Here is a 27,822-nt window from a genome sequence, read left to right on the forward strand (position 1 = left end):
GTTGATGCTCTTATGTCTGAATGGAAGGAAACCTCTGCTGACTGGTTCCAAAACCTGCTGGGAAGCCTTCACAGAAAGGTTTCCAGGTGTCCACGTTCCCAGAAACAAAATAATCAGGTTGGAATAATAGATGTGTGTATAATGCCTTTCCTTCATCTTCCTTCTTCTGCTCTTACACCATGTTTTAAAATCAATCAGAGCAATATACACTTTCTTGTTCTTTATCTATTGTCTTCTTTTTCCTGGTCTTTTTGTTTTCAATTCAATCACATCTCAGTAATTATTTTAACAGCTGTAATGTCTCTTCCTTATAAATGGAAAACATCTTTAGTGCTTTGGTCATTTCGTTGTTTTAATGATTTGCTCAGAAGGATGTCAGGCTGTAACTATTGAAAATGTTCAAAAAGATATGAAAAGTTATGTTACTATCACACGTTGCCTCGAAAACCTGACTGACTACAACTCCCAAGATGCAGTTTCCCTGTTCAAACTTTGTAGTGCAACACTGGTGACATATTTTACAACACAGCTTTATGTATTGGACAGCTTTTATTTTGAAAACACTGGTCAAAGTAAACATGTGCCCCTCATCACACCTTTGTTTATTGTAATCATTACAATGATCATATATATTATTGATTGAGGTAGTAGACAAGCTTTATTTGATTAAATATTAGATTCACAGTAGTGAAGCTCGGTGTTATTCTTTGGCTACAGACATAAAAAAAAAGTTGGGATTATTTTTTCACAGTGAAAAACAAATAAACTCTCATCAGTCATGATTAAAACAAAAAGCAGCATCTCAGGCTTGATAATCATAATGTCAATTTATCTCATTAGCGCAGTATTACGTCGGCAATGTCCTTTAGTATTTCACAGATTCAGTTTGTCAAAGCTTGTTCCACAGACTTGACCTAAACACAAAAACACAATCAGTAAGACCAGGATCATTCCATGTTGCTCTGGCAGTCGGTGAATGAGTGGTGGCCATTCGGTTGTTTGTCTCTGTCTCACTGTAATGGTGAACTCTTGGTGGGAATCATTATTCTTGACTCCATGCTTCTGATCAAAGGCACTGAGGACGGACAGACAGAGACAGACAGAGACAGACATGTTAGAGTTAAAAACGTGTCTCTGTTAAAACAACACAGACATACTGGACGTTTCTATTTCTATTCCACATTTCCTTGCTCTATATGCATCCCTACCTGTGTAATACACATTTGCATCCCATCCCTCCTTCAGCCACGCAGAGTTTCTCGTCTCCTCCCGGGATTGGAGGCTTTCATAAGCTGTAAACAAGAAAACGTTATCAAACCACAACATCACTGCATGTGTATCAGTCTAATGAAACACTGGAAAATAATCGTATTAACTTAATTAAACTCAGTGAGTAGAGCCAAAGAAGATGTAATTCTAAATAATGCAATGTTTTTCATTTGGCCTGAGCTGTGTCGTGGGCACAATATTGTAACTTTAAGTCCTTTCAAGCTTAAGAACTTTTTATCTTGTTATTTTAACAATACTAAACATCAAACACCTATAAAATGGTGGTAAATAAATGCATGTAACTTAATTTAAACAGGTTAGTTTCTTATCATTATCTCCACTTCCTTCAGTTGTACATAAATTGAACACCTTGTGAAACAGTCTAAATATATAAACACTCCCTTTATCTACCTGTCTTGTGTCATTTCTTCCTTGTAAAGCACTTAGTAACACTTTGAGAAAAGTATTAAATAGTTTCCTCTTATTATTAACAACGTGTGACCTTCTGTGAACCTGTTTTAATTCATTAAATCAACCTAAATGTTCACAGTAGATTTGTGTTCGCTCACCCCACAAGTGATGAACAACATACAGGTCACCGATCTGTGAGAAGAAGCCGCCCACTGCCTCACTGTTCTCCTGTCGGTAATTAATGGCCCTCGCCCTGTAGAGATGATCATTACCTCAAATACTTAATGCTTCATTGGGAAAGAAAGTTAAGACAGTTGATATGATTTATAGTTTAAAGTTTTAAATTAAGCGTGTTGAGTCTTACCAGTGGTTGCCCCATTCGATCATGGTTCCTGGCTGAAACACACGTGAAGAGTTCAAACATTAACATCGTGTTGGAAGTCTTGCAAAATATTAGAATTGAAAAGATATGAAAATGGTTTTATGGCACTTCACACAATATCTAAGCTCAACAAACTAAACCTTTTGAGTTTTTATGACAACTGAAGCTACTACAGGTTCTCTGTCATGTCTGGAAGGGGAGGGTGAAGTGAGGGGTGTTCAGCTGCAACATGCAACTTCACCACTAGATGTCACTGAATTCTACACAGTGAACCATATTTAACTGAAAGTGTACAATCTGCCAAAGGGGCAGGCGTCCACGTGGAGTGTCACCTCAGTAGGCTCCAGACATTCAAGCTGTTTTAAAAGCAAATGTGAACCTTTTCAAGACAATATCAATAATACTGGTTCATATGGTTCTCGTGAGCGTTTACATATCTGAAGTACATGTAGATCATTCACTCTTTATTTGTGACGTAGGTGTGGATACCTTGAGTTGATATGTTCGCATTTCATAGATGTTCGGTCCTGGTCTGGGCAGAGGTTCGTTCCAAAAGCTGAACTCCAGGAGAAGCTGGTTTCGCCTTGAAATCAACATTTTCGCCCTCTCTTTGCGAAATTCTAAATACTCCTGAAGAGAGACGATGAAATAAATATTTACTGTACAGTACTTTTCTACTGTGACAGTTCTGTAAAGATAAAACTCAAATCAGTTCAAGGTGGACTTTAAATACTGCTTATGTAACAAACCTTGTTGTTTTTCAACTTCTCCAGACATTCAGTCAAGGCTGGGTAACCTCCCTTGTATCGCCACAGATGCACTACACAAAAAGAACAGCAGATGTCACTGTAGGACTGTGTGGGGACTGATGCCACCCACACAGCCAAGAGAAGCAGGACCTCCACCACCATGTGTGATCACTTTGTCACTGGATACACTTCAGACAGTATTACACACTGTAAACATTCATATGAAGAAGGAGAGGTGATGGACGACAGTCATATGGTTGTGTGTGTGTGTCTGCATTTTTCTGTGACACTGCAGCCACTCAACAGACGTGTGCGAGGCCTTAAACCAAACAATACAGATAGGAAATAAGAAAACAGGATTTTTCATAAACTCTCTGTCCTGCTTTCTGTCACACTGCTGCTCACCAGCTTGATCCTGTTCTCCGTACCAGGTATTCCAGCTTCCCACCACCTCACATGGGTAGTCCTGGTCCTGATGGAGCCTGTTTTGCACCTCAGCCCTAGAGTCAGCATAAAATAAGTAAATACAAACTCTTCACTCACACACAAACACAGATTCCCTGAATGTGGGTAATCATATACTGTCACTTCACCATCATGACCAACTAGAGGGCACTCAGACAGCAGAAACACTACGATTATCCAACCCTCTATTACACCCAAAGACATTATTCTAATTTCCTTTATTTTATGCTAAATTAATCTTATGATTCTGCAAGAATCCCATTACGATGGAATAAAGACTATCTTGTTAACTGGGGAAACCCTAAACTTGTGTCTTCAATTAAATAGAATTAGCTGGTACTTGGATAAAAAAATATATATAACCATAACCTAATTATAGAAAACATAGGCTATATACTAGATCGTTTTAAAGAGAGTAACCAAATAATAAAAAAAATATTGAACACAACTTTGTTGGATTGATTGATTTGATTGGTTGTGGTAATGCAGAGAATCTTTTAAAAGAAGTGAACACACTTACTCTAGACTGTTGTACGCTTCCATGCACTCTGGCTTGATATTGTGAACTAAAAAAAAAAGGAAGAGACCCAGACTTTGGTGGGTTTTTTTTAAATACAAGCAACAATCAAATTCTTCAACAAAGTAATTTCACACTCCAATTCAGCAAAGACTTCTATATACAAAAACGATTTGCTTTCAATAGGTTATAGGCTACGGCTGATAGAGAGTTCAAATTGAAATCCCCACATGGTGTGACGTACGCCGCGAGAAACATCAAAGCTCAGGGAGAGTGATAGATTCCTCTAAGAGACACAGACACAGTTAGAACCAAAGACTGGAAAGAAAACCAGACAAAAAGGTTCTGATGTCGCTTATAATTCTTTGCCAACTTGAAACCTCACGCTTGTTTAACTTGTTGCTGCCTATTTGAGATGCATAAAGTCATAAAGGCCAGTTTTGATTGAATTTATTTATTTAGCCTTTTTCCGCAGAGACACATGGATAATAGATGGTTGAGATTTTAAGCAGAATCCATTTCATTACAATAGAGCTGCTCTCAGACATGCACTGGGTATTCTCCTGGAATTATCCGGAGGGGCTGTATGTGAGAGCGCTCACGTAACATCGGTTGCTCCCGACGTTCTCCGAGAGAATTTTAGAGTTTATCCTGACGGGCCCGTCATATGAAAAAGAGGAGCCATACACGTAAAAGACGCAGGAGAAGATTCAAGAGCTTTTGTTGAGAAACGCCAACCTGATGTCAACGTGATGTCAACAAGAACTTGTGATTTCTGCAGAGGAATATTTACTTTATGTCCTGCCTCCGGTATGTTAACGGATTCCCTGCTGCGACCTCATGCTTAAAAAGAAAATCAACCTTCACTTTGTAAGTATGTTAGAAAGTCTTGTGCCTACATTGAATTTTGTAAAGGTTGCTGGTCTCCCTCTTTGACAGCAGGTTGGAGTGGGCATCTTTCCTGGCATCGACTTTGTGCACAAATAAGGAACGAAACCAGCCTTTGTCGCTGTTCTCTGAAAACCTCCTACACAGGAACGAGATGAAAGAAAGTTTCACAAAGGCTCCAAGCAACAACAGCAGAACAGCAGAGAAGTTGTCGATGGGAAAAAAGAAAAACTTAAAAGGAACATGAAGATGTGCATGACATATGGACTAAAAGATAGTCATGCTAATATGCTTTGATATTAAAAAAACATGCATACTGTATGAGTGAGTGGGCTGAGTGTGGTAGCTTGAGTCTTTGGCATTCAATTTCCTTTCACCCACTCTGGAGCGAATAAAAGGGGAATATCATCCACTTTATCAGCTACTGTTACAATCTAACAGGCTCCACTCAGTAAATGAACACGACTGTCACTCTCTCTAAGTCACAGAGCGGAAAAATAAAGATATGAATCAGGGAGTGTGTGTTCAGAGCTCTGCCAAAAAAAAAAAACATCCTGAAGAAGGCAACAGTGGCATTAAAGCAAAAAGGGGCCAGAAATACTCAAAAAGTTACATAGAGCTCGTCGTTTTAAATTTTGAGGGTAAAAATGGGAAAAGAAATTAAACTGTCGCCCTTTAAATTTAGTGATAAAAGCTTAAAAATTAAAAGCAAAATTGGACAAATAAACGTTTCAATAAAATCAAGAGGAAAAGCTGCTTCACTATTGATATGCGCTTTTGAACGGAGCTCCCACACTCAGCTGGAAATCAAATCCAAGGACATTTCATTGACTTGATAATATTTGAAACCAAGTCCACATTAAAGGAGAACAGTTGGAATGGGCCCACTCGTGGATTAGGGAGCTGTACATTACGCATATGTCCACCCTCATGTAGGACTTTCAAGGCCGTCTGTTAATTCACAAATGCTTCCTAAGCTTTTTATTTTATTATCCTGAAATAGACAAACTTTCAAGGTCAGTGGGACGTCTTTTGTTATTAATAACCTCATGGGCCACTGGCTTTAATTGGGATCTATAATTAGAAATGAATTTCCCATGGCACCCTCACCTAAAAACAACAACAACAACTAAGTAAAAAAAAAAAAAACTTAATTCAATCAGCCACAGAGGAAAGACACACAATGCAGAGGCACAGATAAGTTAACATGATGAAGCTGTAGTCCATGTTTGGTTTAGTGTAGCTTTAGAGAACAAAGTTCAGAGGTCCTGTCAATGATTAGAGCTGGTTTGGGAAAACACACCGAGTTAAATAAATGTTTGGAATTTCTGAAACCTTTCTGCATTTAATAATTAATAAAGGGACATTTCATAGTTTTTAAATCATACTTAAACCACATTAGAGCAGGTCCTGGTCAAAAACCACTATACCCAGACTTGTCAAACTGGTCTCAATTATCACAGAGAAGCTAAACATGCTTTAAAGCACAAGTTATGATTATTGAAAATGCCAAAAAGGGACATTTCACTGCATTTTTCACACTTAAACCACATCAGACCAGGTCCAGATTCAACAGCCACTGTATCCAGACTTGTCACATCTAAACCAGATTAACCCACAGATGCTAAATATGCTTTAAACCACAGTTTGTGATTTGGGAAGTGAAAATGCACAAAAAAAAGGGACATTGCGCTGCATTTTTTTACACTTTAGACAAAAAACACTATATCCAAACTTGTCAAATCTGGACTAAATAAATCAGTAACAGTTAAATCTTAAAATATAAGATTATTTGGTTTCCATTAACTGTCGAATCAGCTGAAACGAATCGGAGGCTTAACTTCAGAATCGTGGCTAGATAAGAAAGTTTTGTTTTGAAGTAAAGTTAGCTAGCTTAGCGGTTAGCAAACAGACAAGTCTTGTTTCACTATGTTTCAGTTTGGATGTTTACTTGCAGCAGCTACCTGAAGCTAACTGAAGCTAACTGACGCTAACTGGCTGATCAGTACTGACATGTCTTAAATCTACTGACAGCGACTCACTCGAGGCAGCTTCCGTGTTGTGCACCACTTCCGGGTTCGAATAAAAACTACCGTTAGCTACGAACCGTCTCACCTGCTCGCCTGCTTCACGGAGCCCCTGAACCACATCTGTCCCCTGAGGCACACGGCAGAAGACGCTGCCGCCATGTTCCACGCTCCAGAGACACTGGGACACTGGGACACCTGGACACGCTCCCACTCGGTCCTCTGGTTAATGTTTACCTCCGGTCACCGGCGGCCTGGCGAGTTTAATCCGGTTTAATCGCGCTCACGAGCGGATTCACGCGACGTTCACCCGCCGGAGGTTTTAAAAACACACGTGACTCGGTGACGCAGGACGTTTAGTCGATCAGACCCGATTAGTCGAGCGTGTCTGATCCAAGATAATTATTATTATTATGATCATTATTATTATTAATATTTTTGTTGTTATTTTACATTTATAATGTATTGATAATACTGTCTTCTTCTCAGACTGTTTTGTTCCATTTAAATTGTATTTCTTTAAACCTATTTTGTAAATATATATTTATTTTGTATGTATATTTATGATACATTTTACGACCATCATGTCATGTGGTGTGTACATCCTCTGAACTACCTGTATTTAACAAAGAGTTAAGTCACAAAGGTAGTACAACCAGAAGTGAGAATGACTCATTTCAAATAGTCAAACTAAATTAATTAATGTATTAATTCAATTGATAAATTATTACTCTAATTATCTTCACAGATTTTATGTACAACTTACTGTTTTATTATTTTACAACCATTTAATGTTGTTTGTAGGCTAATATCTTAGATAAATATTCAAATTATTACAAAGTTTTCAACCACCATGTTATGTAGTTTGAATACATATCTCTTCAATAAATACCCAATGGAGACATAGCTAAAAAACCTGTATACAATAGTTTACTGAGAATTCAGTCAAAGGTAAAGTAATATAATAATCATAATAATAATAATAACTTTATTTGTAAAGCACCTATCTAACAGGGTTACAAAGTGCTTCACACAGAAGTCCATGGCAAAATGAAGAATCGATTGTAATAAAAGATTTTCTGTTCAGTCCAATTTAAGCCAAATCATAACATAATAAGGTCAAGACCTTAAGTTTATAGAGAAACTCAACAGTTCCCACAAGTAGAATAACCAGAATTTAGTACTCAAAGATTAAAACTAAATTACCGAATTTATTAACGGAATTATTATGATAATATTTAAGTATAATTTTACAGCAGGTCAGTTGCTTGACTGTTTGTTTGTTTTAAACTAATGAATAAAACGTCAGCCTTCAGAAAAAGATAATAGAGAAAAAATGTGTTAAGTATCTCGACACAGAATTAAAAACAGTTGTCTGGCTAATTTCTGCATCTCTGTATTTAAAGATACTATACAGGCCAAAAGAAGTATAATTGTGATATTACCAGGTGTTTTTTTTAATAAATAATATGAAATATAATGGTGTGTATGTTTTTGTGGGAGGAATACATCACCAAATCACAGCTTACTTTATCTAACAGTGTTTTGACTCGTCTTGCTGCTGCAAACAGGTCTCTTATCTAATAGCGGCACTTTCTTTCAGAGCTGGTTCCTCTATTAGACGAGTCATGCAGTACTTAAATCCTTTTTGTGCAACCCACTTTCAGTTCTTCTCATACACAATGCAGTGCTCTCTGATCCTCTCCATCATTCTACCCACTGGCATTATATAACATCCAATCCGATCGTACCTAAAAGGATTCAAACTCAATACCTGTATTATATGCACATGTTCAATGGCTCTCACAACACCATATTTCAAGTAGCGGCACAAAAGGTGTGTGTGCACTGATTCTTTTAGAGAATAAACAAACCTCTGAATTAACTATATTTTCATCAGATTGGGTATTTAACATGTTTAATTTATGCTAAATACATTTTTACTCAGATGTTTTTAATATGATGTCCTCACAGGCACCCATCCTCCGGTTCATGTGTTGAGGAAAACGTCCACAGGGCTTTGACAAGACGTCTTCCATCTTCGCTGGCATTAAAAGTGTCGCGATTACCGTTACACTTCTCAAGCTTTTGCTGTTCCGAACGTGCCAATTCTGCCCCCATGGCTTATTGTAAGCGCAGGGAGAATTTCTTTCACTTTTGCATGCAACTCTTCAAAATCCTTGTTCACGATGATGCTCTAGAAAGAGAAGAAAGAAAGTTTGTCTCCTGCAAAACAGAGAGGATTTGAAGAGATGTGTTTTCTGTAAAGGTGAAACATGTTGAATGTGACTTACTGCAAAGTCTAAAGCTTCCATGGCTGAATCTTTGTTTTCCAGCACAGACTTGAGGATCCCATAGCAACCAGCGTTCTGGATGGGGTTCCTACTCATCTGGCCAAAGATAAAGATGAGAAATGTGAGAATATGGAATAATGCCACACATAAAGAAGGTATTTACTGTGTCTCTGGTTAGTACAGGTAATAAAATATGTTGTTAATGTGACAATGGGTTTGAAAAGTGGATCACCATTCCTTGTACTAACTTAAAATAACTATTCTGGCCTGTCTCTTTCCAGTGGTGAAAAAAATCCACCAAACTGCATCTGTGAAACTTTTTAACTACTTAACACATTATATCAGTTATTTTTTAACAGTTGTAACAGTTCGCGACAATTGATTTCACTTCAAATGCTCAGATCGTCCTGCTCGTAATAATTTTTGTTCCTCTTGTGTGTGCAATCAAACAACCGAACTCCAATTCAAACTCATGTGAGCTCACATCGATATCAAATTCTCAGGCTGTGACTCTCTCACTCTTTTTTTTTTTCCGTCGGTTGAGACGAGCCCCTGAGAAGCTCGGGTGCCGACATTAAAACAAAGTACAGTGATCCATTTATTCATCCGCTGATGCCACCCTTTGCTTCCCGAAGCTCAAACCAATCTCTTTTCAACAGCTTACATTCAGGGACTTGATTGTCTTGTTTACTTTGAGGCCGGCGGCGAGGCGGACGGCTCCTTCAGGGGGTATTCTGTTGTTACTGTGGCGACAAACAAATACAGGACAGAAAACAATAGGAAGAAAAGGTGTGTTGGAGTGTGAGGGAAGCAATCACGATGTGCTGTGTTTTTAAAGGGTATTGTTCATCCATGAGGCGGTTTGGCTTTGAGAGAATCTGTGTTTTTAGATTTATTGACATCACCAGGAGTCAAATAAAGAATGTTTATGGAGGAGGTTATGTTTTCATCCTTGTCCATCTCTTAGATGGTTTTATTTTTTGTATGTTTACCGATAGAGCTGCTTTCAGACAAGCACCGAGAGCCTCAGGACTTTGTTCCGACTGACTGAGCGTCGGAAGAACGTTCATAATTTTTTGTTGATTACGCTTCTAACATGCGACAGGTGCAAAAATGAAAAAAGGAGGCAGTGCCATCCACGAAGAAGATGCCGACGAAGATGTCAAAAGAGCTTTTGGTGATAAGGGAGCAGCAGAATTAATACATTACATCCTGCAGAGATTTCTGCACTGTTTGAAACTGTCTGGGCAGAGAATCTCCTGCTGTGTTGTTCATGTGTGAGAAGCAAACTCTGCAGCAGGTCTGGGCCCAATTCTCCAGGCATCCTACGGAGATCTTGTCTGAAGACGGCTTATGATTACGCAAAAAACTACTGAATGGATTTCCATAAAACTTGTTCAAAGGGAGGGGCATGGGCGTGGAAAGAACCCATTAAAGTTTGGGGTGAATCCGGATAAATCCAGGAATATTTCATCACCTAATGCGAGATATGGCGCATTTCGATTTTTACGAGTTTATGCAATTTCGTGCGGATCCAAATAATATCAAAATCTGGCCGATTTAAATGTGGTTATAGGATTTTTTTCAGCTGCTGTATGGTGAGAAATCGCTCTTCAAACCTGTAACTGCCTCCAAATTATAGGTGAGAGGAAATCAAGGAAATCAACTGTATCGTTATGTCCAAGGGGACTGTGGGTCTCTGGTGGAGGTACCTGCTCTGCTGAGTGCTGTTCTAGTCAGTAATAGTTTTGCTTTAATACCAAACAAGGTAAAACATTTCATTTGCACTCATTTATCCTTGAACGTTCTGAACTGAAGTTGCAGCCTCTGCCCCCTTATTGACTCAGTTACTGTACAATGATCTGATTATCACATACCTCACATCCAACTCCTCCAAAACGTTGTTCTCCTTCAGAGCCTGCCCCAGAGCAACAGCTCCTTCTTTACCGAAGCCATTAAACGACAGATCCACTGCTCGAAGTGAAATGTTCCCCTAAGAAAAGAGAAGATGGGAGATGTTTGTCCTTTTTTTTAAAAAGCAGTTACGAGAACAACTTGAACACTTTCTCCAACAAGATAAACCGAAGACGCACCTTCATTTAAAATGAGTGAGCAGTGTAAATCCTGAGGTAATGAGGCTCTCAGGAGCTGAATCGATCAAACCTGTCAGTGCAGCTCAGGGATTAGTGTCCCCCTGACCACCCTGGTCATTAAGAAATGGGAAAAGGGAAAAAGAAGGAGGATGCTGCACTTTTCTGTCTTTTCTGCTGTGAGAGACTTGATGAATATAAAACCAGAGGGCTGTTTCACACAGTAGAGCGAGCGAGTTAAAGCCAGGTTATCATAAAACATCCTCTATTAGTGACTATCAGGCTGAATTATACTGAATCACATCATTTACCCTGATAAACACATTCTGTTTATCCTTCAAAACAGAATATGTCATGATCCTGTTTCTACAGGTTGCACGGTTTGTCCTAAAACTAGGTTTGTGGACTATCTATCTTCCTTTAAATACTTAGATTCAGCTCTATTCAGCAATGATGGGATGAATTTGACAATTGGCCCCAAGCTCACTATCAGTGTTCTGGTTTTTATTACTCTTTTTATTACTATTATTATTATTTGTATTATTGTTGATTGGTTAGTTTTGTTTGTGGGCAGGATTACACAAACACTACACAACAGATTTTTACTAAACTTGGTGGAAGAAGGGGACAAGGGCCAAGTGGGCAGGTCCATGAAATTTTATATCACTTACTTTAACACTTTAACAAAATATTAGCCATATTGAGAGGACTGATATCTATGAGTTTGTGCAATTAGGTGCAGCTTGATTGAATTTGTGACTATTGGGACTTTGCGGAGGTGGCATTTTTATTTCAGTAGGATTTAGTAATTTTACTTTTAGTATGACTGGAGGCTCAGTTTTAGTACAAGACGATTAAGAGTCACATATGGATAATGGAAATGTTTAGTTTCCTCAAAAGTTCAGTTTACAGAAACTGTTTCTGAATGTTTCTCAACCATGTTTCTGATTCCAAAACAACAAAAAGAGTCCTGATGTGATCCGTCACTGTATCACCTGTAGATCTTCTTTTAGTCCTGCACAAGTTCAAAAACCAATAAAGTGTTCGAACACTGATTTCAAGGTGGATTACCCCGAGGCCGTCGGCCAACATCACAGCTCCTCTGCCTCGAATGCTGTTCCAGGCCAGACTGATCGATCTCAACCCCGTGTTCTCTGACAGAGCTTCTCCCAGGATCTGTCCTGCAGGAAAGAAATAAAGAAAACTTACTGACAGTATGAGACAAAGGAAAAAGGTCAGATTTAAACATTTTGACGATTTACAAAAACTAGATTGTCTAATTTGCTCAAAATAGCAATTATTTAAAACTGTATGAATTATTGCTTATTAAGGAGGTTATGTTTTCACCCCTGTCATGTTGTTTGTTGGTTGGTTGGTTGATTTGATTGTTAAACAAGATTATAAAAAAACTACAGGAGAGATTACCACAAAACTTGGTGGAAGGATGTGGCATCGAAAAGGGAAGAATCCAGTCAATTTTCTTTTCTTTAACATTGCCAGATGGGGTGTTTTTGATATTTTCACCAATTTCCCAGGGAATAGTTCATGGATCTTGATCAAAAAGAAATCAGGCATATTTAGAGGAATGATATGAGTGTGTGCAATTTGGTGCAGTTTGATTGTAATCAAATTGTTGGCTGAGGTAGCTCCACTGCAAGTATTATTATATATTTTATATATTTAAAATATTTCATTGGTAGGAAAGCATCATCAGAAGTACTTTTTAAAACCCATGACTCAAACGCCCACGTGTGTCCTCTTTGAGCCATTTATCATATCTGCAGTGAGATTGTGGGATTGTGTGTTCCGCGGTAAGTGAGGACGGTAAGAGTCAGAGATCCCAAAGAGAAAGATTCCTGTCATCATCTCGCCCACTTTATCACAGGGATAAGAAAGTGCACAGCCCTCCGCGGCGTGTAATCATAGAAAAAGACCCTCACTGAGCTTGGCTGAAAAAAGCAATAACACCAAACCCTGAGCGTCAAAGTGTGTGAGAGCTGTACTTCCTCTCGCGGAACTCCTATATGGAAGAGTGCGCTCGAAACGCACGAGGATGTACTTTGATATTTCAGCAGGAGGAGAAATCTGAATTGAATATGTGGGGGGATGAATAACATCCGCACACACGCACGGCAATTAGACGTGGAGGTGTCCCCTTTCCCACGGAGAGATTTATTTTCAATCAGCCACATCAGATGCTCAGTGCCTCCTGCTCGGCCGTTCTTCCACAAGGAGCCTGTCACAAAGCTCATCCCATGATAATTGAAAGAGGTTTTAATGAAGGCAAAATGTGCTTGACCTTTGAATGCCACAGTCTGCCGCCGCCTGCTGTCCTGCGCCTGCTCGCAGATAAGGCTGCGTAATTACAGCAAAGTCTCACTGGTTAGATGAGGATGGTTTTCTAAAAAAAATGTCTTAGTCCAAATTAGTATCTTTGTATAGCCACAGGAAACAGAACTCATTTTAAACGGTCATTACTGATGAAGAACAAACACCTGAACTGGATTTAGAGGCCGAGACTGAGAAAGTAATTAATATGACAATGCAAATGTTTCAGTAGCATCTTCTGCATATGACAGTACTTTTACTTTTAATACTTTTAAGTATATTTAAAAGCAACTACTTACTTACTTAAAAAAGTTAATGTGGAACTTTTACTTTTATTTTCATCTTTTCTATTTGTTTATTGTCTCTTTATTATTGTACTTTGACAGAAGTGAAATGTTTGAGTACTTCCTCCACCGCTGATTCAAAGAACTTTGAGTTTTGATGGAAGTAATTGGACGAGCTCTGCCCAAAGAAAACTGAACTCACTAACACCTCATTGCAATTAACCGTTTTTACACAGAACGTCTCGGTCCTGAAACTGTCTGGTGCTGCCGATAGAAAATATGTATCTGCAGTGTAAATCTTTAATATCCATGTAATAAAAAAATCAGACCTGGGTACGGTTTCAGTCTGGGAAAGGCTTGGCAGAAAACAGGAGACCTTTACCTTTATGTGTAACTAATTGCTGCCGTACCTGCCTGCTCCCTCAGAGCGTTGTGGCTCATGTCGAGGTGCTGCAGCTTGGCGTTGGTGACGAGGGCCGGGCCGAGGAATTCAGCGGCGCGGTCTGTGAAGTGGTTTCCTGAAAGGTTGAGCCGCACCAGGGTGCTGTTCTCCTTTAGCATGCCGGCTATGGCTCTGGCCCCGTCATCCCCAAGATTGTTGTTGGATAGGTCCACCTCTGGGATCGACACGACAGAGACACAGGTCAAAGGTCGGGCATGGAAAAGGGCCACTGAGAAAAATCAATGTAAGTCAGGAAAAGCAGATGTATTTTCCATCATAAAAACAATTCAACAACAAAAAATATGAGTTATTAATGTTTTTTAGCCATATTCAGCCCATAGATGTAGATTTCTTTCATAAATTTGTGGTGGATGTGATTTTAAAACCAGCATTAATGTCTTTCATCAAAGAACAGTCATGTGATTTAGTTAAAGGATTGAAAATATGTTTTACTGTATTACATAAAGAGGTGTCCTGACTTCTTCTACGACAGTGACATCTGGTAGCTAAGAGTTTGAGAAACATCCAATAATATTCCCATCCTTCTCTTCAATTTAAAGTTCAGCCTCAACAAAAAGGCTTTGAAAGTTGTTGGACATAATTCAATGTCCCCGGGGAGGAAGTAGAGACAAGTTCATTTTAAATCTGAAGCAGCTCAAAAGGAGGATGTTTCGCTGTTTAACAGCAAAACCTTTGGAATTTTCCAGGGTCACACAGTTCCTGTCATTTCCAGCCACACGCCGGGAGCACGACTCTGCAGCAAAGTCAACATGTCCGTCGTTCTTTTGTCCAGACTGAAATACCTCATCAGCTGCTGAATGCAAGGCTCTCAGAGGTATTTTACCAGCTGCTTGGCTTTGATTTCTGCATTGTTACTGAATGATTCTTTTAAAACCACCATAACAAAGACACCGACTTTACATGCAATGACCGTAATGATGTATCATCTCAAACCTTTTTAAGAGTTTTCTTTTATTACCTCGGCCACAGAGGTTATGTTTTTATCAGTGTCTTTTCATTGGTTTCCTTTTTCGCAGGATTATACAAAAAACTATTGCATGTGTTCCATAAGATTTTGGAGCTGATAAATGGGAGGATCCATTATTTATCTTCATTTATTTAACATGGGGAGATTGGGTGTTGGCCTTGGCAGGGGTACGGTACGCGATCTCTGAGCACCGTATAGTTTCATGGCTGTTTATGAAACTATATTTATCTTTAAGCACGATTTCACAAAATCTGCTGAATAGATTTTATTGAAACTTGAACGGTTGGGGAATGGGTCAAGAAAAAAGACCCTGTTAACTTTCGGAGCAGATTCAATAAAGGGGGTGGATGCAGGAGTTTTATTTCATTTTCTTTAACATGGCGAAATAGGCCGTCCTTCGATATTTCTGTGAATTTCTCAGGAAATAATCTGACATATTAGGGGAATGATATCTATGGGATGAGTGAACCCTCACACTGGATTGGACGAATTGGCCTGGGGGGTGTGGTTCCCATCCTTCTGGTGTCAGACCTCCAGTCTCCAGCTCTCCAATCAGGACCGACAGACATTAAGACCCCTTAATGGCTTGTAGTTCTTTATATTGTCCTTCACTACGTGCCTTGTTGTGTAACAGTCCTCCTTTAATCAATAACTTAGATTTTTTTACCAAAACCACAAAGAATTACGTTGCCTCTCTTACCCCTGACAAGCTGGACACAGCCCTACATGTCACGATGAATAAATCATTTCAGTTTTCAGACCACATCTTTTTATTCTTCTATATTCTATGTGTAGGATTGTGTAGCCTTGGCTGAGCTGCACAGAGTTCAATCCCAGTGCTAATGCGTTATACTGTGCATTCATAATAACCCTGAAAGTTGAATTGTGGTGCAGGACAAAGGATGTTAAAAATACAAGAGCCTGCGTGAGTCACAGGAGTCGTCCTCCGATCCCACTTGCAGGTTCCTGAACTGCACACATGACTGACATTCAGCAAATAAAAAGAGGGACCCCAGATGTTTAACCGTGTGCAGTGGCATATAATTGAGGTGAGAGTGGCGTACGAGTGGGAGTGCAGGCAACACCTTTTTCTTAGAGAAAGGTGAGACACGATGGGGGGAAAGGGAAGAGATGATGTGTGCATGCTTCATCGCCCAGTAAAAACCACCTGTAATGTAACAATTTTCCTTTAACATCTCTGCTATGGCAGCTCCGCCCAGTCCTTCCATCCAATTATCTCGCAGGTTCAGTCTCAGTATTGAAGTGTTGGTTACCAGGGGAACCGCCAGTGCTTTGGCGCCCTGCAAACACACAAGCAAACCCCCACGTCAAAGTGAAATTCTTCTGTTTGTTCGCAGCAGTGTACTTTTTCCTTTATCTGTGCTGCATTTAAAAGCTGTGCTGATGCAGGTGGGCAGCGGGAGGGAGAGAGAGAGAGAGAGAGAGAGAGAGAGAGAGAGAGAGAGAGAGAGAGAGAGAGAGTATTAAACCTGCGTGAGACAAATGAGGCAGAAGGCGGCTGTGTGGAGGCGTGGGTCAGGAATGAAACTCGCGGAACATGAAAATTATAGTTTCCAGCTCAGCTAATGAGAAAGTTGAGTGGATGAACCCTTACGTTAACTGGATCTTGACAAAAAAAAGAAAGGGAGAGCAGGAACAAACCTATCTGAGGACAACGTGTTTCAATGCACGTGGAGAATCGGTCTGAAAGATCTGACAAACCTTCATCTGCATTGAATAAATAAACTTTTACAGCAGCACCAGTTCAATTACTTCTGCTCTGTGTGATTGGCAGGTGAAGACGTATTTAAAATCCTATTTAATCCATCTGAAGGATATTAAGACAGAACCTGGGAAGTGGCTTGTTGACGAATGGATTTACTTTTTACATCTTTAATTTACGACGTTATGGAAAAGTGGAAGCCTGTGTAAATGTCAAAGTGTGTTGCCAATGACTCCAGGCAATGGATTTACACATGACAATGACTGTACCCTTCTCTCAGGCAGAGATGTTCGACTACAGAGCAATTTAACATTGATTAATCATTGATTAAGTCATTAGAATCTAATTGTTATTGACTTGGGTGGAAGCTATAGAGCATTGAGCTGTTAAACACGACTAGATGTCTTAAAATTAGTTTTGTGTTTTTAACTTAAATGCATAGTTCATTGATTTTCTTCCTTCAGGGTCTAAACTCATATAAAGACCACATTTCCTCCCTATATCCAGAGATGAAGCCAAAATATTCTGTACACGAACGCTGCCTGTAAGACAGAATCTGCCCGGTGGTGATCAGGACATCAAGATCCCACTGAAATACATGTTTAACCAATCATGAGTCTCCGGCTGAGCTGTCAATCATGATGCCCTGTTTTATAGCATCAAATTCTTTCTATTTATGTAGATATGAACACATGAACATACATCAATGTGCTAAGAGCTGAAATGACAGAAACCGTCTGTGAGAAAATATACTTTGACTTTTTAGTTTGCTCCATGTCCCATCCTCTAACGTGGAGGAGGCAGAATTTATGACCTGTACTGTAGCCAGCCACCAGGAGGCAATGGAGGCGCTTTGGCTTCACCTTTACGGAGCATTCATGTTGTCCATCTTTACTCAATGATCTCAACCATTTTAAATATGTCTTTGTGTGACTGTTTATATCTGTGCATGAGAATTAGAACACACAGACTCATTAGAAACAAATAATTGGGTTTAGAGGTGAAAGAGATTTGCTGCCATTAAGGATACAGAACAATACCTCTCTCTCTTTGAGGAGGTGAAGGACTCTCCACATGAACGTGCTCTGCTGAGATCTACAGTATATGATGGGTGATATGTAAAGTGCTCTGCAGACATATGTACATGCATGATCTGTTTCCGAGGGAAAGGGCTGGAAACTCCTTGAAGCGCAGCTGCGTTGCACTTAACACAGTGCAGCCCGGACGTATTCATGATCAGTGCCGTCCCCCGGAGGAGAATGTGACTTTGAATTAATGAGTCACTCACTGAACAAAGGTCTGAGCTGATGTGAAATAGCGTTGGAGTCTAATCTCATCCAGCACATCTACATGTGTAGCTTTTGCTCAGACTCACATGGACCTTTTATTAGCATGTGGGACGGTGTGTGAGCACATTTCCTCACGCGACTTCAAGCATTTGTGGCTGTTTGACAAGAAGTTCTGTTCGGGTACGTTTCCCCTGTTGAAACGGATCTGATGAGAGACACAGGAACAGCTTGTAGGACATCTGAGGCAGAGACATTCAGCTGATGTATGACGCTCTTCAGTTTTATTAGTTTCCTCTACGACTCCGCTGGTGAAACTGAAACGCTCTTAATCACCTTATAGGTCGGCGACAACTTCAGATTTCTTGGCCACTTGGGGGCAGTGCACACAAAGTGAAAACCAGAAACTCTCAAACAAGGATGGACGACATTACAGCTAAATCCTAAAAGTGAAGCCAAATCACCTGGTTTGCCCCCTGGTGGCTGGCTACAGGATAGGTCATTAACCCCACCTCCTCTACGTTAGTAAACGGGACATGGACCAAATTAATATAAACTCAAAGTCAAATAAATGATTCTCAAAAATGTCATTTTAGATATTGTTTTTGTTTTCCAAAGTTTTAAAAAATTTGCTATTCGATGCAAAAACGATTGACGGCTGAGACAGATTCGCGATTGATGTAAATGTTCTGCACATAATTTTTTATTTGGCATATTTTTTGTACAATGGGAGCAAGTTGAGACACGTTGTCCATCTGTCTTTAAATATATGCTTAATAAATAAATCATTCTTTTGCACTCACAGTTTCTATATACATTGTTCGTTAATATTCAAATAAAACAAATTTTCTTACTGCATTGAAAGAAAAAAACTTTCCATGCACCTGGATTCCAAATGATTAAATTAAGAAAACAGAATAATAACAGAAAATAAAGTTTGGATAAAAACTTTCCCTGCTCTCCCTGAAAAAGTTCAACAAATACCAACAATACAAAACCTTCCCCCAATTCCAACCCCTCCCCTCCTGAACATAGTTTCTAACTTCTGATGAAAATACCTGAGCCCCGAGGCCACGATGCATCATGTTCAGCTCGCTATCTTTCACGTGTCGCAGGAAGTAAGAGGCGGGCACCACCTGCAACATTTCACATGCCTCCATGTAGCGCGCCTGCCCCGAGGGGTCGTACGCCTCCTTACCTGCAACACAAATGAAGATAATAGCTGCGGTGTCTGTCTGAATCGTTCGCCATCAATACCTCTTTGAAAAAGCAGAGATGTGGCCTTTCTGTGTTTTCCTGCGGGAGGGGGGGGGACCTTCTGAGTGTGATATTGAAAAAGTCCCTGGTGGCTGCTCTCGCCCTGCCAGGGGTGCTCATTCACACCAGATGGGTTTTCACTGGTGGTGAAAAGGAAGCCCGACACAAAGACGGAGATGATTTCATTAAGATGCAGAACAGGGCTCCACATGTGTGGGCGGGCGAGTGTAGGAGTTTCTATTTGTTTTTTTCTTTTCCTTTTCAGAAGTCGTTTAGCGATGGAGAGGAAGGAGAGAGAGAGGGAGACGCTCAGCAGATTGGGGTTGACTTTGCCTTATCAATGCAAGCTCTGATCAAGATCAAATTAAAACATTTTAGGCTATAGTACAGAATATAATTTCAAAGTCAATATGAAGATGGAATTATTAATTTCAAACATGGCTCATAACACAGCCATTTCCCTCGTTATTTAAAAGGAGGAACATCAGACCCTTTATCACAAAATCTAATATCTCACCCACTCAAATTTATCTTTTTTAATCTCAAAATCAACTTCCTCTATACCTCCGAGCTCCAAATCTGTGTCGTAGTCCTCATCAGAGATCACAGACTCTTCTCCTCCCAGCTCCTCGTCCTCCTCGTCTTCCTCTTCACCCTCTTGTTCACCTCTGTCTTGATCATTCCCATCGAGGCTCGAGGGTCCGTCCTCCGGCCCACGCACGCCGACCTCTGTCCAGCTCGCTCTCGGCTGGATGGGGGCAATGAGAAATATCATGATTCTGCAGCGTCTGCAGGCGGAATGAGGAGACTGGACGGATTCGCTAAGTAAAAGTGATGCCTACACTCAATGTGGATGAACTTCTGTCCTTCTAGTCTCTTCCCACCTCCCTTTAACCTCTTGAACCAGAGTTTTCTCCTCATCTCTTCCCCCACGTTCATTATTTCCAGGACTTTACTTAGAAAACCCATCAGTATTTATTAAATGTTGCCTCTGAGCATTGCTGCATGCCTTCACCTGCCTGATATCTACTGTCGTTGCTTTGCCGACTTGGCTGCTCGGCCGTCTTCCTACCTCCCCCAGCTGCAGCTTCTCACTTTCTGCTCCTGCGTCATCGTCTTCCAGCACAGAAGGCATCGCCGTCTCCTCAGCCAACTTCTTCCCATTAACCATGACTTCAACGCAAACAGTGATATTAACACTGAGAAAAGATAAATCTATTTTAAATCCTTTGTGTAGAAATCACTTCCTCATTTCGGTCTTGTTTTGGATCCATCCTGCTGGTGAGAGTGAAATCACTGCGGTGCATTTGTCCGAGAGTTCATGTTCATGCAACAGGAGAGTCAAACTGTTTGGGCTAATTAGAAAGGCCGCTGCCTCGCTGCCGGACGGCCAGTCCACCAATCGGAGTCTCTGTTTGAAGTTTGAGCAGCTTGCTTTGTTGACAGGTTGCCGTGGCACTGAGAGACGCCTCAGATACTCTGAGCCATGACGACCGGCAGGCGGGGGGGGGACGAGGGGGGAAGCGTGTCTTGTTTTTCAGTTTGAAAAAAGCAGCTCTTTAACAACATCTAAATCTGACCTTCCAAATAACGAAAAGGTCCCACTGCCAGAATATAAACCGCCTTTCTTATAAGCGAGACAAAAAAAAAGCAAAGGAAGCAACTGTGTTGACATATTCTGTAAATGTTTCTCTTTATTTCGTAAGTAAATGAAAAGTCCTTGCAGTTGATGCATTAAAATGGAATACCCTCGATCAATTACACAACAAAGGTCATTATAGCAGAGGCTGATTGGATCAGAGTTGTTCGTAGCAGCAGCGATATGCAAACACAGAGAAAGAAAATCCCCTCCAGAAAGTTTTTTTTATTTTTTTTTAAGCATCCAAAGCCCTGTGGGAAAAGGCCAGACCTCACGATCCAGTCTCGCTGACTGACACAGTGCTGGTTAACAGACAGAGCTTTTTAAATATGAACCGGAGACAGAAGATCACCATGCATGTATTTAATGCTGCTGTTTTTATCCCCATACCTAAAGGATATGAGAGACACCATATGGAATAGGCCTTTTTTTTTTTGTTCTTTTTAAATCAAGCAGAATCATAGTGCTCATTTACATAATCAAAATACATTCTTAGAAAAGATCGAAGTGGTACTCTTTATATTTTATACTTTGTCTTTGAATATATATATATATTTATATATAGAAGCTATATATAGAAGCTATATTCTTGTATCAATTGTTTTCTTGTTGCACATTTTACATCACAGACATTTTCTCATTCCAATTAAAGGAAATCTGTTAAAAACAAATACAGAGGAGACATTCATCCAGAGTGAACGACAGTGGGGACAATGGGAATCGCCCGTTTTCTCTGGGCAGTTAAAATAATTGATTCAGACCAAATAAAACAAAACAAACGTTTTCTCAGCAGCTGTTCGAGACGTTTTGGAAATCACACTGAAATCCATGAATCATGATGACGGCTATATTTAAACCGCATCAGAGACAAAAGGGAGGGAATAAATAAGTCCGAGAAGATGACAGGAAAAGTCGCAGGTCGCTGTCGAGTGGGTCGATAAACGATGTCGCCGCTGCACAAATATATTCAAAATTACAACTGTGACTCATTGGAAAGCAGCAAATGACCCGAGCGGCCGCCTCTTGTCTTTGAATCAAAACAAAACAAAACTTCACAATAGGACTGAACTGCTGAGATCAAAAAACGAAAAAAGCCATGTGGGCAGTTTCCTGTCACCAAAACACCATCTGTAAGATTTCATTTTCAGACTCGAACACGGCAACACACTCATGCTGGTTTCAAAAAATCCGACCAGTGTGACGAGTTAGCAGACGACAGAGCAGAGTAACCATGTAAAAACACACACCTGAGCACATGCACGTTTCCACCCACTCGAATAGAGACACACACACTTACAGAGATTGATATGACACACACACACACACACATATACAGACGTACACACACACATGCTGATGCTACTGAGCGGGTGTCAGGTCACAGTGAGAGAGAGGCATGAGACAATAAGAGAGTGAACGTGGTGCATGTAGGCAGAAGCAGAGAGTGAATGTAAGGCAAGAGGCAGAAGAGTCATGATGCCGACAAACGAAAGTTTTAAAATCCGGTGAGCACAGGGCGGAGTTGACAGCTGCCACATGTGATCTGGGCAGCACGGTGTGAGGAAACAGAACTTTTACTTTCCCGTAACAAAAGAGGTTCGCTGCCGACCAGAAAAAAAATTGGCATTTGCTGTTTTTGCTGAGAGGAAGGTGAGGATCGATACCACGACCATGTTCGTACGGGAGATGTGACGCTACAGCCTGCAGCTAATCAGCTTAGCTTAGCATTTGAAACAACAGCTTCCTATACCAGCACATCTAAAGCATATATATATATATATATATATATAACATGTTTGTTTGTTTTGTTTAATCTGCATAATAAAACTAAACTATGAAATAGCAAGTTGCATTTTAGGACAGGGTTATTTTTAAATGTATTGTCTGGGAGCTGCGACTTCCTGCTTCCAGTCCAAAAAAAGCCTGACACATAAAACCACAACATGGAACTTTGGTTTTTGTGCAACTTGTGGTCTGAACGCCTGCTAACCCACCGCTGGCTGTATCTTCATATCTACCGTACGGACATGAGAGGGGCAGGCTATCGATTTCCTCATCCAGCGCTCAGCAATAAGGAGAAAGAGAAGACTTTATAATATCGGTATAATATGTTGAATAAGGATCTATAGTTAAATAAAACCTGAGAGCCCTAAAGAAGTGTTTTGGAGTTGATCAACAACACATAGCGACACATGGTAGCTTTGATTTCTTGCTGCTGTCCACTGGGACACATGGGATTATGATGTTATGAGAGAAAGGACAGGCCACCAATAAGAGAGCTGCCGCGGAGGCTGATGCGTTTTCACTGGACAGCGGAGAAGAGCTAGAGAATACGTTTGTTAACACCGGCCAAAGAGTTTGTGTTTTAATCGCGGTTCGTTTTTGTTGTTTGTCTGTTATTAGATTCTGCAAAAACTACGGAACCAATTTCCAGGACATTTTGCCGATGGGTGGAACACGACTCAAGGAAGAACACATTACATTTTGTAGCAGGGCCGGAAAAACAGACGTATCAAGGACTTTCTTTTCACTTTCTGTTAACACTGCGATATGCGACTTTTAGCCTTGGCGGAGGTATTCGCTCCACGGATGTGCTATTCATCATTTGCGGTGACCTGTCAATCCACATCGTTCACGATTCTACATTGTTCTGAATCTGCAGCCTTTGATGTAAAAAAAACAAACAGCACAACAGCCCAAATATCTTTGATCAGCCCTGATTCTTCATAAATCAATGAAATCAACTTCAATCACCCGCAATTCCTGTTCCTGTAATCGATGCCACACATTACCTTGCAAATATAAAACCTCGATAAAATCCTTTTCACTGTAACAATAACAACAGAGTATATTATATTTGTTGAGTATATTCTTGTCTTGGTCATGCATTCACAATGAGGCAGGTCATTACAATAGGTTCACACGTTATGAAATCAAAAATGATCAATTTATAATTTTTGGAAGAATCATCGACAAGCAAAACAGATTCTCAGAGAACAACTTGCTACAGACGAAATCGCAAAGAGCCCAACAGAAACATTAAAGTGGTATATAAAAAAAGACAGAAAGAAAGAAACACTTTTTTTTTTTTTACAGTACAAAAATTGGCACAGTATTCTTCAACCAGCGTTGCTGCATCCTCCGGACTGGTTGTTGTCGGAAAGCCCCCCCGATTCATAGACTTACAAGCAGAAAACCCTGAGAAGTGAAAAGACAGAAGGAGAGACAGACAGACAGAGAGACAGAGAGACAGAGAGCAACGGAGACATAGAAATAGAGATGTTACAGTCATTACTCATCCAACATGCAGGGGCTTTGACGGCCAAATGTGAAATTCAAGTGACAATCCACACAGGAACCATCGTCTGTGATGCATTATGTTGGTACTTAATGAGCCATAGTGGCTATGTAGGGCCCTTGTTTTGCTCTCATGGCAAGAGTATATGAAGTGTTTAATCTTGAAAATGCACAAATAACGACAGAAATGGAACAGAGCCACTCGCTCTCGCTCTAATCCTGTTAGTTTAAAGGCCCTTCTCTCCGCGGGTTTCTATGGTTACCCACTCTGTTTTCATCTGAAACTATGGGGTGACAACACGCCGGCGTCACCAACAACTGCAGGTTGCGGATTGGAGTTGGACCAGAGCCGCTCTGGTAATCTCGCTGGTTGGGATGAATCTCAACCTGCCGGTGCCAAAACATTTCTCTTTTTGTGAGATATGAGATAACCAGCTGGTAAATGTGAGCGGGGAAGAAGGATCTATGATGGAAAGATGAATAATAAGATCCTGCACAGTTCAGTGGTGTTGCAGCCAAGACGAGAAGTGAATGATCCTGGTTTAATGTGTAAACAATAGACATTGTCATGCTTCCTAAGATCCACTGGAGAAGAGAAGATGTGTGAATGAAGGGAGGAATAAATGAATGTTCTGTATTTTTCTGGTTTCATTCAGAGCATGTGGAGCTATTTTTAGAAATGATGAGTCATGACTCTAAATCTGTAAATTAATCTAAATGAAGGAGAAATTAGCAAAAGGCTCATGCAGCGACTGAGAAGAACAAATTTACCAAAGTTTCAAAAGAGATATATGATGCATTTTTGTTTTTTCTTTCTTCTGGTGTGTTTAATAGGTTTGTTGTGTTTGTAAAAGTTCTGCAACGTAAGTCAAAGTAAAGGGAAAACACTTCTCCTGATGACAGCAGTCCGATACTTCCGCGGTATCATGACGTCACGAGCCTAGCGTCTAGTCTGTCAGGTAAGAGAGAGCTGACATTTCCTACACGCGCCTGAAGTAGTTGACCAATCACAACAGATTGGGCCAAGTGGCCAATGAGAGCAGGAGGGAGGGGATCTTAAAGATACAGGAGCTAAAACCAAGTGTTTGAGACAGAGGCTGAAAAGAGGAGCTGCAGCAATGGACAGTTTGAGGAAAGTGATGTGTTTTTCTGAACATTAGAGCGTGAACCTTTTAGAGTTACAGCACAAATTGAAATGATTAACACGGATATGAGCAGAATACGTCTCTTTTCATGTTTGTCTCGCTAAGTGTGAGGAACATCTACTCTTTTCAGTGAGTGTCAGAGTCGGAGCTGCTTTCAGACATGTCAGCCTTGCAGCTCTGAATATGTCTAGACATCATCCACAGGAGCTGCATGTGTGAAAGCAAGTGTTGAACTGAACTGGACATTAAACTGACTTAACCCTGCAAGATCCTGAGGCCGAGACAAACGGACATTAGGCAGAAGGCAAATACAACGCAATCAATCTGCATTTAAAAGCATTAGTGCTTAACACTGGAAATGAAAGAAATCCACTTACTCATCTGGGTCTTTTTTGCTCTCCTCGATGTAGGCGATGGACTCGGAGCGAAGCCGGTTGGTGACCTCATAGGTGCGCAGGGTGACACCAAAGATGTCCTCGTGGTAGCGACTCTCATCCTGGTAACAGAACGATGAAGGGAGAGAGAGACATGTCTTTTAAAGTAGAAGTTTTTCTTTATTATCTTGAGTCACATCAGTAATTTGCTCTGACACAAACTGGCCTTTTGGAACAGGATTCAATTTGTCCAGTGCTCCGCAGCAGCAACAAGGCACCTTCATAAATCCTCCCTCTGAATGAGGTCTTAGCTTCTTGGCTTTTAGCTCACTCACCACAATACATCACAATACTCTGCAAAACATTGTCTGTGTCCAAATTTTTTATGATCTTTCTGTTAATTAATTTCATCCTTTTTTAACAGCATTGTCTTTGTTTTTAACTTCTTTTAATATATTTAGCTAATATTATGCTTTTATCCTAAGTCTTATTATTATTATGATATGATGATGATGATGATGATGATGATTATTATTATGTAGACTATGAAGGGATGAGAGGATGCAGATTATCAAACTGCGTTCCTCAACGGCAAACTGCAAAGGTGGAGTTCACCTTTCATTCATGTTTTTCATCCTGGATTCAAACCAACACCCTCCCTTTCCTGACACCACTGAGCGATTTAATGGTGGTGTAATGATTTCCTCTCTCTCTTACCCGGAGCTTGCTGATGAAGAAGCCGGCGTCCTCCAGGCTCATGTTGCCCTGCTGCTTGATGACTTGCTGGATGGTCTTGAGAACATCTCCGGCCATCGTAACATCCCCGCACACGTAGATGTGTCCTCCCTCCTCCTTCAGGCACTGGTACAGCGTCTCCGACAGCTGCTCGCGCAGTACATCCTGTACGTATTTCTGACAGAGGCAGAGGAGGAGACACGAGTGTGAGTAGAGTAGAAAGAGAACCAGTCAGATGGGAAGCTGAGTACAAGGAAGAAGCCGCTCAAACCGTAAACTGGAAGACTGTTGTGAGCAGGGAATAATTATGTATGAGTGTGAAAATGTATGCGTCTTTTAATCAATGCTAACAAGAGCACAATCAAACAAAACATCAGAAGATCCAAAGAAAAAAGAAAATGTTAAAAGATAAAAAGTGTTACCTGAACAGCTAGAGTTAAAAGTGGTGAAATGGAAACACATGATTTGAAGTGCACTCCAGAATATAACCACAGCTGTGATTTTATTTCAAACCCACACAGAAGCACAAAGAGAGTTGTGACAAGCTGACTCATCCGTGGTAACGGACGGTTTGGTGTCTGTACCTTTGGTTTGCCGGGTTCTCTGGAATAGGCCGAGTAGAGCTCCTTGAACACCTCCTTGTTCTTGGCCTGGACCGTCTCCTCCTTGTAGATGTGGTCCATCTCCGACTGCCGACAACCGAACACCAGGATCATGGGGCACGATTCAATCCCTGAAAGAAAACAGGCAGAGTTGATTCAAGATGCAGAAATAATGGTCTACTCTGACAGGGACTTGATTTTTTCTCATTATTCAAAGGTGTGAATAAGTGAAATCAGTCTGTTCTAGATAATCACATAATCAGCCGTCAAATTCTGTCTGCAGGTTCTCGTGTTTCAGTGAAAATCCACTGTGAGCTAGTGATAAACATCTCTAAGTAATTAAGTAATTTAAAAGAAGAACCAACCTTTGTGTTCACGGTCGTACAGTCTTTTTTGCCAGAAGCTTCTGAACGGGGCGATGCCTGTTCCTGGACCCACCAGGATACAAGGTGCTTGGTTGTCTTTGGGAAGTCGGAAAGATGGTGCACTGAAAAAAACAACAGAAGAAACACACAAAAAAATTAGGCAACAACACTTTTAAATGTCTTTAAAATGACAAAAGAGCCTGTGAAACATCTTCATTTGTAGTTAGAGGAGAATGTTGATACCACTTTCATGTCTCTATGCTAA

At 40.4% G+C, this 27,822-nt stretch overlaps 3 protein-coding genes across 4 annotated transcripts in view; all 3 read right to left on the reverse strand.

Annotated features, from left to right (window-relative positions):
- Positions 1–534: 534 nt before the first annotated feature.
- nipsnap1 (nipsnap homolog 1 (C. elegans)) lies at positions 535–7,040 on the reverse strand. The gene is made up of 10 exons (XM_047341501.1): positions 6,797–7,040; positions 4,693–4,820; positions 3,797–3,842; positions 3,217–3,311; positions 2,812–2,882; positions 2,552–2,692; positions 2,045–2,076; positions 1,839–1,933; positions 1,209–1,292; positions 535–1,075 (listed from the first exon to the last, which is right to left on the reverse strand). Exons 1-10 carry the CDS (start codon positions 6,868–6,870, stop codon positions 1,011–1,013), a joined length of 831 nt encoding a protein of 276 aa, XP_047197457.1. The 5' UTR covers positions 6,871–7,040; the 3' UTR covers positions 535–1,010.
- A 1,569-nt stretch (positions 7,041–8,609) lies between these two features.
- Positions 8,610–20,835, reverse strand: lrrc74b (leucine rich repeat containing 74B). Its single transcript, XM_047341347.1, has 10 exons — positions 20,473–20,835; positions 19,965–20,148; positions 19,202–19,341; positions 16,303–16,435; positions 14,115–14,321; positions 12,164–12,273; positions 10,880–10,995; positions 9,667–9,745; positions 9,003–9,098; positions 8,610–8,905 (listed from the first exon to the last, which is right to left on the reverse strand). The coding sequence occupies exons 1-10, from the start codon at positions 20,569–20,571 to the stop codon at positions 8,789–8,791; spliced, it is 1,281 nt and encodes a 426-aa protein (XP_047197303.1). The 5' UTR covers positions 20,572–20,835; the 3' UTR covers positions 8,610–8,788.
- Positions 20,836–21,064: 229 nt separating this feature from the next.
- nos1 (nitric oxide synthase 1 (neuronal)) overlaps positions 21,065–27,822 on the reverse strand; it is a 36,755-nt gene continuing 29,997 nt past the window's right edge. For both annotated transcript variants that reach the window (XM_047341346.1, XM_047341345.1), the window contains 5 exons: positions 27,558–27,679; positions 27,175–27,323; positions 26,573–26,767; positions 25,859–25,977; positions 21,065–24,237 (listed from right to left, as the gene is read on the reverse strand). In XM_047341346.1, the coding sequence (XP_047197302.1) occupies positions 24,222–24,237; positions 25,859–25,977; positions 26,573–26,767; positions 27,175–27,323; positions 27,558–27,679 (601 nt within the window). In that variant the 3' untranslated portion in view covers positions 21,065–24,221. The remainder of the gene's footprint in view (positions 24,238–25,858; positions 25,978–26,572; positions 26,768–27,174; positions 27,324–27,557; positions 27,680–27,822) is intronic.

The sequence above is a fragment of the Hippoglossus stenolepis genome, chromosome 9 (genome assembly GCF_022539355.2).
Source record: "Hippoglossus stenolepis isolate QCI-W04-F060 chromosome 9, HSTE1.2, whole genome shotgun sequence".
Classification (NCBI taxonomy): Eukaryota; Metazoa; Chordata; class Actinopteri; order Pleuronectiformes; family Pleuronectidae; genus Hippoglossus; species Hippoglossus stenolepis.

Excerpts from the sequence above, each read along its gene's own strand:
- lrrc74b (XM_047341347.1), bottom strand. The coding sequence starts at position 20,571 with ATGGTTAATGGGAAGAAGTTGGCTGAGGAGACGGCGATGCCTTCTGTG. Across the intron at positions 9,746-10,879 it reads TTGGAGGAGTTGGATGTGAG|TAACAACAGAATACCCCCTG; the intron begins GTATGTGATAAT and ends TTGTCGCCACAG. Across the intron at positions 9,099-9,666 it reads AGACAATCAAGTCCCTGAAT|ATGAGTAGGAACCCCATCCA; the intron begins GTAAGCTGTTGA and ends ATCTTTGGCCAG.
- nipsnap1 (XM_047341501.1), bottom strand. The coding sequence starts at position 6,870 with ATGGCGGCAGCGTCTTCTGCCGTGTGCCTCAGGGGACAGATGTGGTTC. Across the intron at positions 3,312-3,796 it reads GAAGCGTACAACAGTCTAGA|GGCTGAGGTGCAAAACAGGC; the intron begins GTAAGTGTGTTC and ends TGCTGACTCTAG. Across the intron at positions 2,077-2,551 it reads TGCGAACATATCAACTCAAG|CCAGGAACCATGATCGAATG; the intron begins GTATCCACACCT and ends CGTGTGTTTCAG.